Raw genomic sequence first — 12,621 nt, 5'->3', positions numbered from 1 at the left:
TTTAAACATGGTAAAATGGATTACACATACACAGGAAAATGTCAACACAGTTTGTCTTAAGAGAGTCACAGAACACAAGAAGCCAGCCACAGCGCGCCCTTATAGGCTTTTATAAAGATAAAAACCCCGCTACCTAGCATAACCATAACAGGGTAGCTAGTATACAATATCACTCCCCCCTTGTTTTATAACACGTTTTACCTCAGTGTAGTTACTGTATGTGGAGGACAGCGTTCCCTGTCGGTGTGTGTCTGCAGGGAGCAAATGGCACTGGTTAGTGCTGGATCCGTTATGAGGAGAAGCTTCGCCCCCTGTAATGGCGCGTCTTCCCGCGCTTAGAGATTATACTGGCCTGAGAATTTTTGCAGCAAACAGTGGGTTAGACCTTGAAAGCTATGTTTGACCAGTGTAGGCTATTGCGCTGGCCCAGGGCGCCCCTCACAGCGCCGTACACAGTGTGCCGCTGAGCCTTCCGGAGCGCAACCTGTCAGAGCTGCGCTCCCACCCTTGTGCCGCCATTCTCGCCGGGGACCCACTTAACGGGACTCCGGCGTCAGATTCACTACTCTTCTTTCTTCTGGCTCTGTTAGGGGGTGGCGGCATGCTGCGGCAGTGAGCGGTCACCTCGGGCGGCTAGCGATCATCACCCTCAGGAGCTCAGTGTCCTGTCAGCGGAGATAGTGGCCATTAACATCTCTGGGTTGGACACTATTTACCCCTTAAGTCCCACGAAACAGGGAGGCTGTTGCCAGCAGCCTGACTGTAAAATAACAAACTCTAGAAAACAATAAAACTAAGAACTCCTAGGAGCTCCCCTAGCTGTGATCGGCTCCTTCGGGCATATTTTCTAAACTGAGTCTGGTAGGAGGGGCATAGAGGGAGGAGCCAGCCCACACTGTTAAACTCTTAAAGTGCCAGTGGCTCCCAAAGGACCCGTCTATACCCGATGGTACTAAATGGAACCCCAGCATCCTCTAGGACGTAAGAGAAAAGGGTATTAGACACCCTCTCCAATGATAGCAGTTTAGTTACCATACCATTCTGTAACATCATGGGCCAAGACGCACTCCTCCAAGAATATCTTCACCCAGGTCTGCTGCACCTTTCTCACCAGTAACAAAATCCGAAAAAGACCACATTGACCAAAATAGACTACATATTCTTCTGTCTTTCTAACATTTAAAACAAAAAGGTTGGTTTTACTCCATGTAACGAGTAGTAACATCATTCCTGTATGTAGTTTTGTCCTCAATACATAGTAAACCAACAATAGCAGTGTCTTCTGCAAATATAGTGATCTTATTGGAACTAGTAACAGTTGTAAGTGAAGAAGGAATTTAACATTGGAGTTATAATGCACGCATCGGGCACACCAGTGCGTATCATGGTTTTGTCAGAAACGGAACTCCCCAGTTTAATTGAGATCTGTTAACCAAGAAATCCAGTTACACATCTAGCGGCTAATATCTAAATGAGACTATTTAGTCACACGTGTAGATGGAATAATTGTGTTAAAAGCTGAACTGTAGTAGGTAAAGAATATCCTATATTATTATTTTTTATTATTATTATTATGTCTCTAATATCCATAGGGTATGCTGGGGATGGATGTTACAGTGGGGTATAGACTGGGTTCATGAGCCGGGTGCACTAAAAAAATTTGTGTGGCAGACTCCTCCCCTCTACGCTTCCCCCCTGACCAGTTTAGAAAAAAGTGCCCTTAGAACCGGGCATTCTCTGGAGGTGCTCCACAGTTTTCATTTAATTTTCATTTATTTTGATACAACAACAGCGAGACAGCTGGCCCCGGTTTCCCTGCACTGATGGAGCTACCGGGAGGGACCCATTCCCACCCTGCGGGGTCGGCACCCAGGTCCCCGACTGCTGGACCTCTGTCCTGGGGAGTATCCATTGCAACTGCGTAATAGCTGGCAATGAGAGCCCCCCGCCGTCTGCCACCATTGGCTAGCAGGCCGAAGACAGCAGGTTTGTATGGAGTGACGGGCAGCGGGGAGAGCAGCTGAGCGGAGCACTCAACGGCGGTTCCACAGTCCCCACAGCGCTTCAGTTAAAGGAGCGGGACGGAGGTAAAAAGGCGCCATGACGGCAGGGGGTTGGAGCTTAGGCGCGACCCGGCATCTGCCCACTAGATGCCGGAGCACCATCTTATCGCTACACGGACCTGAAAGCAGCGTGTAGCAGGTGCACGGGACTCTGCAGGCACAACCCCAGGTTCCATTACATAAATAGGCAAAACAAGAAAACTGACTTACAATTCTTTACAATATAGGACAAGTACAGGGTTTATAAACACAGCTGTGTCTGCAGACAACACTGAAATAAGTATCAGGGCGGCAAAAAAACAAGGCATTTGATGCCATCAAAGGGAGTATTGAAAATGAGAGAGGTTAAGTAAGACTTAAAACTACATGAGGGAAGAGGGGCCCTGCTTGTGAGAGCTTACATTCTAATGGGGTGGGGCACACAGAGAGGTGACACAGACATGGTAGAAATTGAGCACGGGCCACAGAGTGCTTGGGATGGGAGACGGTTTGGTGAAGAAGTGGGTCTGGAGAGCCCGTTTGAAGTTTTGTGGAGAGTCTGAAGGGGAGCATAGGTATTGTATTTTTTTGTTTTTAAATGGCTCAATATACCGTGCAATGCAGTAAGTGCTGCATCCTCTGTTTGTCGCTTTGCACTATAGGCAACTTGGTCATGACCAACATCAGTTGCTATGAAATACTGAAGTACATGTATGAAGTGCTGGTAACTATATATATATATATATATATATATATATATATATATATATATATATATATATATATATATATATATATATATATATATATATATATACACACACAAAAAGTCAGTGCGCAAGTCTATTCTCCAATCCGTGGAACCACAAGTCCCAGCTTCCAGAATATAATTTCCAAGACCAACCAGGTATATCCTATGGTGTCTATAGGTCTCCGTTGCACATTAGATCTTTGAGATCGGCGTCTCCTCTAAGCCAGTATCCACTACCGGCAGACAATGATTTCTAAAATATGAATGAAAAAGGGCGCCTCATAGTGCATGAACCAGTTTTAAACAAGAATTTATTTTTCACTTCTTTATACACACTCGGTTTAAAAGTGACGTACCAGATGCGGCGGTCTCAACCACCGTAAGTATACACGTATAGTAACAAATGAGTGGGTATACCACTAGCAGTATCGATCAGCAGGCTCACCACCGACGTCTGCTCCTTCACGCCAGGCCACACCCCTACGCGTTTCGTCACGATGGACTTCGTCAGAGGGTTGGCCCGGCGTAGCACAACTTTCCAATATATAGTAACACTCATCCAATCTAGATAACAGCATTATTAACCCATTTAGATAAAAATAGCATCAACGTGAAGCAATTCTGCTCCTATTTAAATATACACCTATACTTTTACATTTAATACCAGCCATAAGCAATTCTAATACTTTAACAATGAAAAATAATCAAAACATTAAAACTTTAAAATCTATTTAAAACCACCTGTGGGTAGTTTCATTAAACTCACCCATTAGTTCCAATTAGCTAAAAAACCTTTCTACCAAGGTGTTGATATTTTAAACTGAATAGTTAATTTAAAAAATCCTCTCCTCCCCTGATTTTTAACTCAAAAATGGAGTAATTTCAATACCTTCATTTAAACCTGCTGGATATAACGTTTTAAGGGTCATTATCCAAAAGGTCTCTCTTCTAGCCAACAATTTAAGTCGATCTCCGCCTCGTTTATCCAATTTCACATTTTCTAGGCCCATAAATTTCATTTTATTTGGGTTACTTTTTTGGCAGGTTTTAAAGTGTCTGGGAACACTATGATTTTCAAGATTGTTTTTTATATTCCTATAGTGCTCTAAAATACGTAGTTTTAAAATTCTTTTAGTTTTACCCACGTACTTTTTTCCACAGCCACATATAAGCATATAAACCACAAATGTGGTATTACAATTAATAAATTGCTTTACCTGATATTCTTTTTCTCCCCCACTATCTACAAATGTTTGTTTCCCTGTTAACCCATATGTGCACATTTTACAATTGCCACAATTATAGAAACCATTCTGTTTCCTCAAGAAAGTGCTACATAAAGTGCTAGTTTCCTTAATGGGAGGGAGTTCACTCGGAGCCAAATGATTTTTCAGAGTTTTTGCTCTTCTAAACACCAAACTAGGTTTCTCTGTTATTGCTTTACCCAGCACTGAATCCATTTTTAAAATGTGCCAGTGTTTTTCCAAGCTGTTACGGATGTCATTCACCTTTGCATTATACTGCGTAACAAATGGACAGTCCAGTTTTTTATGTTTACCTTTCATATGTTCCAGATTTTTTTCTTTATACTGGATCAACTGTTTTCTATCTAATAGCCGCGTTTTATTAAGAGCTGAATCTACCAGATGTTTGGGATAACCTTTTTCTTTAAATCTGGTTGCATATATATTAGCCTGATCCTCGAATTTACCTATATCTGTACAATTACGTTTTAACCTAAGCAATTGTGAGAAGGGAAGATTTTTCTTCCATTTATCATGGTGACAGCTGTTATAATCCAGGTAGTTGTTACTATCAAAGGATTGGAAAAAACCAAAAATTAATTTGGAAGGGGCGCTTTAAGTTGTGGCTCCAATTTATATATAGCAGCTGTCTATATAGGACAGTCACACCTATAACAATACATAAATAAAAATAAACTAACCAAGGTAAGACAGCGCTGACTGAAATGAATTGCAATATTAAAATGTATTTAATAAATCATTAATAAAAAACATATGACAAACATTAATAATTGATAATCGAATATCTCACTGCTTTGATACATTCATAGTCACCATGCATGGATTTTGGGTGTAAATAGCGCTATTTTCCGGTGTCCATAGGGTTCCAAATGTAAAGATGAATCCAATGCAGGTGATTTAGGCTAACACCTGACGCGTTTCACAGCTCCCTGCTGTTTTATCAAAGGCCTTTGATAAAACAGCAGGGAGCTGTGAAACGCGTCAGGTGTTAGCCTAAATCACCTGCATTGGATTCATCTTTACATTTGGAACCCTATGGACACCGGAAAATAGCGCTATTTACACCCAAAATCCAAGTACAAGGACCGAATCTGAAAGACTGCTACGCGATACTGGTGAGGACTTCCCCGTTGTACTGCCTAAATACTGGGACAGATAATCCTCCAGCGTTGTCTTTAACTCATAAATTCGGCCAGGGGATTGTGCTACGACCCCAGGATAAGGGACATTAGAAATGTGCGGATCCTACAGGGACATTCCAATAAGCAATCTACAAACTTCAATCCATGCATGGTGACTATGAATGTATCAAAGCAGTGAGATATTCGATTATCAATTATTAATGTTTGTCATATGTTTTTTATTAATGATTTATTAAATACATTTTAATATTGCAATTCATTTCAGTCAGCGCTGTCTTACCTTGGTTAGTTGTTACTATCAACTGGTTTAAAATAAGTGCATATATCTACATTATTTCCCTCCTCTTTACTACCAAGATTCAGGTCTAAATATTGAATTTGTGATCTATGCGTATTAAATGTAAAACACAAATTATATTCATTAACTAACTTGTAAATGCTGTACAAACTCGGAGAACGATGTTTCAGAACCCTCCCATACTATTAACAAATCGTCTATATATCTCTTAAACATCACAATCTGATCTTTATAAGGATTATTATTATTATATATGCAATTTTGTTCCCATTCCCCCAAGTATATGTTTGCTAGACTTGGGGCGCAAATCGTCCCCATCGCCGTCCCGCAGCGTTGGATAAAATAATCCCCCAAAAAAGTAAAATAATTGTGTTTTAACACAAAATTCAAACAATCCACAATAAAATCAATTCTCTTAATTTCCATGGACGGATCACGTGACAAAACTGCTCTCACACAATCGATCCCTTTATCATGAGGTATCGACGTGTAAAGGGAGTTTGTCTATAGTGCCCCATGTGTAACTATCTTTTGTTTGAATTTTCCATTAAGGAAACTAGCACTTTATGTAGCACTTTCTTGAGGAAACAGAATGGTTTCTATAATTGTGGCAATTGTAAAATGTGCACATATGGGTTAACAGGGAAACAAACATTTGTAGATAGTGGGGGAGAAAAAGAATATCCGGTAAAGCAATTTATTAATTGTAATACCACATTTGTGGTTTATATGCTTATATGTGGCTGTGGAAAAAAGTACGTGGGTAAAACTAAAAGAATTTTAAAACTACGTATTTTAGAGCACTATAGGAATATAAAAAACAATCTTGAAAATCATAGTGTTCCCAGACACTTTAAAACCTGCCAAAAAAGTAACCCAAATAAAATGAAATTTATGGGCCTAGAAAATGTGAAATTGGATAAACGAGGCGGAGATCGACTTAAATTGTTGGCTAGAAGAGAGACCTTTTGGATAATGACCCTTAAAACGTTATATCCAGCAGGTTTAAATGAAGGTATTTAAATTACTCCATTTTTGAGTTAAAAATCAGGGGAGGAGAGGATTTTTTAAATTAACTATTCTGTTTAAAATATCAACACCTTGGTAGAAAGGTTTTTTTAGCTAATTGGAACTAATGGGTGAGTTTAATGAAACTACCCACAGGTGGTTTTAAATAGATTTTAATGTTTTGATTATTTTTCATTGTTAAAGTATTAGAATTGCTTATGGCTGGTATTAAATGTAAAAGTATAGGTGTATATTTAAATAGGAGCAGAATTGCTTCACGTTGATGCTATTTTTATCTAAATGGGTTAATAATGCTGTTATCTAGATTGGATGAGTGTTACTATATATTGGAAGGTTGTGCTACACCGGGCCAACCCTCTGACGAAGTCCATCGTGACGAAACGCGTAGGGGTGTGGCCTGGCGTGAAGGAGCAGACGTCGGTGGTGAGCTTGCTGATCGATACTGCTAGTGGTATACCCACTCATTTGTTACTATACGTGTATACTTACGGTGGTTGAGACCGCCGCATCTGGTACGTCACTTTTAAACCGAGTGTGTATAAAGAAGTGAAAAATAAATTCTTGTTTAAAACTGGTTCATGCACTATGAGGCGCCCTTTTTCATTCATATTTTAGAAATATATATATATATATATATATATATATATATAATCTATTTTGACATTTTGCTGACAAATTGGGTTAATACTTCTACCAAAATGTTCACCGCAGACGAAATCAGATTTTTTTATTTTTTCTTCGGCATCTACAAATGATGCTACCGTGCTGGCAGCTATGGCGGGGAAGTGCGAACAGGTTTTAAGAAGCAACGAAAAGTTGAGCTTTTCATCACGTGCGCATTGGAACATAGCACCTTTTGAGGATGATGCTATGTATTATTTACCAGTCCCATTGCTGACCCCCCTCCCCTCATTTAATCAGCCACCAGCATCCTCTGGCTATGCTATGCCCAATGTTTTGCTGTCACTGATGGGCTCTACTATCCCATGTCCCCAAAGAGGAGCACAACATTATGTACAAATAGACCACAGATGATGGCTATTTTGGTTTAGTACTTTGTTATATGTTGTTCAACCTAAAGGCAGGTGGCTTTTCTCAGATGCTGTCCCGTGCGACCATACCCTCCTCCCTGACCGCTGCCATTTTGAAAGCAAGTCTGTTTTAAAACATAACCTTTGATAACTATTACCATGATGTCTGAGTGCAGAGATCAGCTGTAGCAGGGACACTGATCAACCTCTGACTTATGCACTGCACTTAAGGTGGGGCAGATGCCACTGCAAGATGCATTGCCACTGTGGGAGAGGTATACTTCAATGAGGACATTGACTATTTGTTGCCTGTCGTTGCTTTTAGGAGCTAGATGTAAGACATAAGTATGAGCATCTTGTGAAAGTGGGCAGAGATACAACAATTGAAAGCAAGAGCATTACTGTCCCTACCCACCCTTTTACCACTAGAGTGGTGGTGGGGTAATGCCACTGGAGGATCTATTACCACATGGGTTTGGGGAGGGGTAAGGCTTGTGGGAGATCTGATGCCACTGCAGTGGATGTTGTGTAATTTTATAATGCAGACATTTGCCCACAAATATTTCTTAACACATTTTAGCCTTGTTGGCTCAATAGCGAGTATTGTTACTCCATGTGTGACCTAGGTTACCCCTTTTGGGACTGTTGTTCTTAAGCAGCATGAATTTCATGTTCTAGTTCTTCGTAGTGTTTACATTTGTATCCTTTCTTTGGCAGTGATGCTTTTAAGCAACACCTAAAATGTGTGCTGTTATAGCAGTCCGCTGTCTCCGAAGATCCAAAATGTACAGTTAAGCTGGGTACACGCTAGACAATATGTTGCCCGATCCCGCGGATTGGAGCGATCTAGTGGGTACATCTAGTGTGTACCCAGGATATGCACGGTCCCGCAGGTCACTAGCGACATCCCCTGTCTGCCCTGCAGCAGGGCTGATGGGGGATGTTGCTAGCGATGACATGTGGCAGACCTGGCATCGGCCAGTGTGTATGCATTTGCGGCATGCAGCGAACCGTCGACAGCGATGTCGGGCTGGGTACACATTGCTAAATGTGTACCAAGCTTTAGAGTTGAGTTTCCACACTCAAATGCTTGGCACCAGAAGTACTTTGGATGCCAGATTTTCCGTATTTTGGAATATTTGCACGCTGTAATGATATATCTTGGGGATGGGACTCAGAAATATACTGTGTGTTTAGACTATTTCATATTCACTTTACGACTTTCAGGCTGTATGTATATTATACAATACATTTAATAGGTTTGTGCATGAAACAAAGCCGTGAACATTGAGCCGCCGGAAAGCACTATCTCCGTTGCGCTGGTATGGGAGACTCGACCTCTAACAAAAAAAAATTAAACAAGGATTATGAACGCAAAATGAAGATGCTTCTAAAACATCATTTACTTTTATTTAACGATCATTGATATATTCTGGCTGCAGATAAATGCTCATGCTTACAATATTTTCTTTTTTCTTTTTTGGTAGCATTTTTTGCCCAGATGGAAGTGTGAACAGTTAATTCGACAAGGCATTCTGGAGCATGTGTTGTCCTAAGCAGGTTTCTGTGTCCTCTACAGACTACTTTGGATTAGCATTAACTTTTTGTGTATCTTGTAAATATGTATTTCTGCCTTTATTAAATCAATTTACATCTTGTTGGGGCTGTTTTTGTGTTTCTCTTCTTTTTATAGACACTAGTTTCAATTTATCAACCCTTTACCGTATCCAAATATTACACAAAGAGCTGCCCTATTGAGTACATTGCTGTGCTTAAACTAAATGTATAATTTTTTTTAAATAGAATATTTTTATTCGGAAAAGGCTCGGCAATACAGACAAATCATTGTACATGAGAAATCCGGTAATATAGGATGCGCATTACACCAGTTTAGAGTATATGTGAATCTCATTTACAGGGTATATTACATCACATGTACATTCGTTCCCATATAGTTTCCAAACTCAAAACTAATGTCTGTAAACAGGTTATATATCACATAGTAGACTTTTTTCTCTGACGTCCTAAGTGGATGCTGGGGACTCCGTCAGGACCATGGGGACTAGCGGCACCGCAGGAGACAGGGCACAAAACTAAAGCTTTAGGATCAGGTGGTGTGTACTGGCTCCTCCCCCTATGACCCTCCTCCAAGCCTCAGTTAGGTTTTTGTGCCCGTCCGAGCAGGGTGCAATCTAGGTGGCTCTCTTAAGGAGCTGCTTAGAAAAAGTTTTTAGGTTTCTTATTTTCAGTGAGTCCTGCTGGCAACAGGCTCACTGCATCGAGGGACTTAGGGGAGAGAAGTTCAACTCACCTGCGTGCAGGATGGATTGGCTTCTTAGGCTACTGGACACCATTAGCTCCAGAGGGAGTCGGAACACAGATCTCACCCTGGGGTTCGTCCCGGAGCCGCGCCGCCGACCCCCCTTGCAGATGCTGAAGATTGAAGGTCCAGAAACCGGCGGCAGAAGGCTTTTCAGTCTTCATGAAGGTAGCGCACAGCACTGCAGCTGTGCGCTATTGTTGTTACACACTTCACACCAACGGTCACGGAGGGTGCAGGGTGTTGCTGGGGGCGCCCTGGGCAGCAATGTATAATACCTTATTCTGGCTAAAAATACATCACATATAGCCCCTGGAGGCTATATGGATGTATTTAACCCCTGCCAGGTCTCAGAAAAACGGGAGAAGAAGCCCGCCGAAAAGGGGGCGGGGCCTATTCTCCTCAGCACACAGCGCCATTTTCCCTCACAGAAAGGCTGGTGGGAAGGCTCCCAGGCTCTCCCCTGCACTGCACTACAGAAACAGGGTTAAAACAGAGAGGGGGGGCACTTATTTGGCGATATGTATATATATATATATATATATTAAAATGCTATAAGGGAAAAACACTTATATAAAGGTTGTCCCTGTATAATATAGCGTTTTTGGTGTGTGCTGGCAAACTCTCCCTCTGTCTCCCCAAAGGGCTAGTGGGGTCCTGTCCTCTATCAGAGCATTCCCTGTGTGTGTGCTGTGTGTCGGTACTTGTGTGTCGACATGTATGAGGACGATGTTGGTGAGGAGGCGGAGCAATTGCCGGTAATGGTGATGTCACTCTCTAGGGAGTCGACACCGGAATGGATGGCTTATTTAAGGAATTACGTGATAATGTCAACACGCTGCAAGGTCGGTTGACGACATGAGACGGCCGGCAAACCAATTAGTACCTGTCCAGGCGTCTAAAACACCGTCAGGGGCGTTAAAACGTCCTTTTACCTCAGTCGGTCGACACAGACACGGACACTGACTCCAGTGTCGACGGTGAAGAAACAAACGTATTTTCCTTTAGGGCCACACGTTACTTGTTAAGGGCAATGAAGGAGATGTTACATATTTCTGATACTACAAGTACCACAAAAAAGGGTATTATGTGGAGTGTGAAAAAAACTACATGTGGTTTTTCCTGAATCAGATAAATTAAATGAAGTGTGTGATGATGCGTGGGTTTCCCCCGATAGAAAATTATTGGCGGTATACCCTTTCCCGCCAGAAGTTATGGCGCGTTGGGAAACACACCTTAGGGTGGATAAGGCGCTCACACGCTTATAAAAACAAGTGGCGTTACCGTCTCCAGATACGGACGCCCTCAAGGAGCCAACTGATAGGAGGTTGGAAAATATCCTAAAAAGTATATACACACATACTGGTGTTATACTGCGACCAGCGATCGCCTCAGCCTGGATGGGCAGCGCTGGGGTGGCTTGGCCGGATTCCCTGACTGGAAATATTGATACCCTTGACAGGGACAGTATTTTATTGACTATAGAGCATTTAAAACATGCATTTCTATATATGCGAAACTCTGGCATCAAGAGTAAGTGCGATGTCCATATCTGCCAGACGATGTTTATGGACACGACAGTGGTCAGGTGATGCAGATTCCAAACGGCACATGGAAGTATTGCCGTATAAAGGGGAGGAGTTATTTGGGGTCGGTCCATCGGACCTGGTGGCCACGGCAACAGCTAGAAAATCCACCTTTTTTACCCCAAGTCACATCTCAGCAGAAAAAGACAGTCTTTTCAGCCTCAGTCCTTTCGTCCCCATAATATCTGCCCAGGGATAGAGGTAAGGGAAGAAGACTGCAGCAGGCAGCCCATTCCCAGGAACAGAAGCCTTCCACCGCTTCTGCCAAGTCCTCAGCATGACGCTGGGGCCGTACAAACAGGTGCGGTGGGGGGTCGTCTCAAGAGTTTTCAGCACGCAGTGGGCTCACTCGCAAGTGGACCCCTGGATCCTACAAGTAGTATCCCAGGGGTACAGATTGGAAATTCGAGACGTCTCCCCCTCGCAGGTTCCTGAAGTTTGCTTTACCAACGTCTACCTCCGACAGGGAGGCAGTATTGGAAACAATTCACAAGCTGTATTCCCAGCAGGTGATAATCAAAGTACCCCTCCTACAACAAGTAAAGGGGTATTATTCCACACTATATTGTGGTACTGAAGCCAGACGGCTCGGTGAGACCTATTCTAAATGGAGTCACTCAGAGCAGTGATAGCGAACCAGGAAGAAGGGGACTATATGGTGTCCCTGGACATCAAGGATGCTTACCTCCATGTCCAAATTTGCCCTTCTCACAAAGGGTACCTCAGGTTCGTGGTACAAAACTGTCACTATCAGTTTCAGACGCTGCCGTTTGGATTGTCCACGGCACCCCGGGTCTTTACCAAGGTAATGGCCGAAATGATGATTCTTCTTCAAAGAAAAGGCGTCTTAATTATCCCTTACTTGGACGATCTCCTGATAAGGGCAAGGTCCAGAGAACAGTTGGAGGTCGGAGTAGCACTATCTCAAGTAGTTCTACGACAGCACGGGTGGATTCTAAATATTCCAAAATTGCAGCTGTCTCCGACGACACGTCTGCTGTCCCTAGGGATGATTCTGGACACAGTCCAGAAAAAGGTGTTTCTCCCGGAGGAGAAAGCCAGGGAGTTATCCGAGCTAGTCAGGAACCTCCAAAAACCAGGAAAAGTGTCAGTGCATCATTGCACAAGGGTCCTGGGAAAAATGGTGGCTTCTTACG

At 42.5% G+C, this 12,621-nt stretch overlaps 1 protein-coding gene across 3 annotated transcripts in view; it reads left to right on the top strand.

The window, feature by feature from the left end:
• The window catches only part of GINS1 (GINS complex subunit 1), a 99,907-nt gene extending 90,691 nt beyond the window's left edge, over window positions 1-9,216 (top strand). For all 3 annotated transcript variants that reach the window (XM_063918123.1, XM_063918122.1, XM_063918121.1), the window contains exon 7: window positions 9,046-9,216. In XM_063918123.1, the coding sequence (XP_063774193.1) occupies window positions 9,046-9,114 (69 nt within the window). In that variant the 3' untranslated portion in view covers window positions 9,115-9,216. The remainder of the gene's footprint in view (window positions 1-9,045) is intronic.
• Window positions 9,217-12,621: the final 3,405 nt, after the last annotated feature.

Source organism: Pseudophryne corroboree, chromosome 4, assembly GCF_028390025.1.
Source record: "Pseudophryne corroboree isolate aPseCor3 chromosome 4, aPseCor3.hap2, whole genome shotgun sequence".
Classification (NCBI taxonomy): domain Eukaryota; kingdom Metazoa; phylum Chordata; class Amphibia; order Anura; family Myobatrachidae; genus Pseudophryne; species Pseudophryne corroboree.
This window is presented reverse-complemented; position numbering and strand designations above follow the sequence as displayed.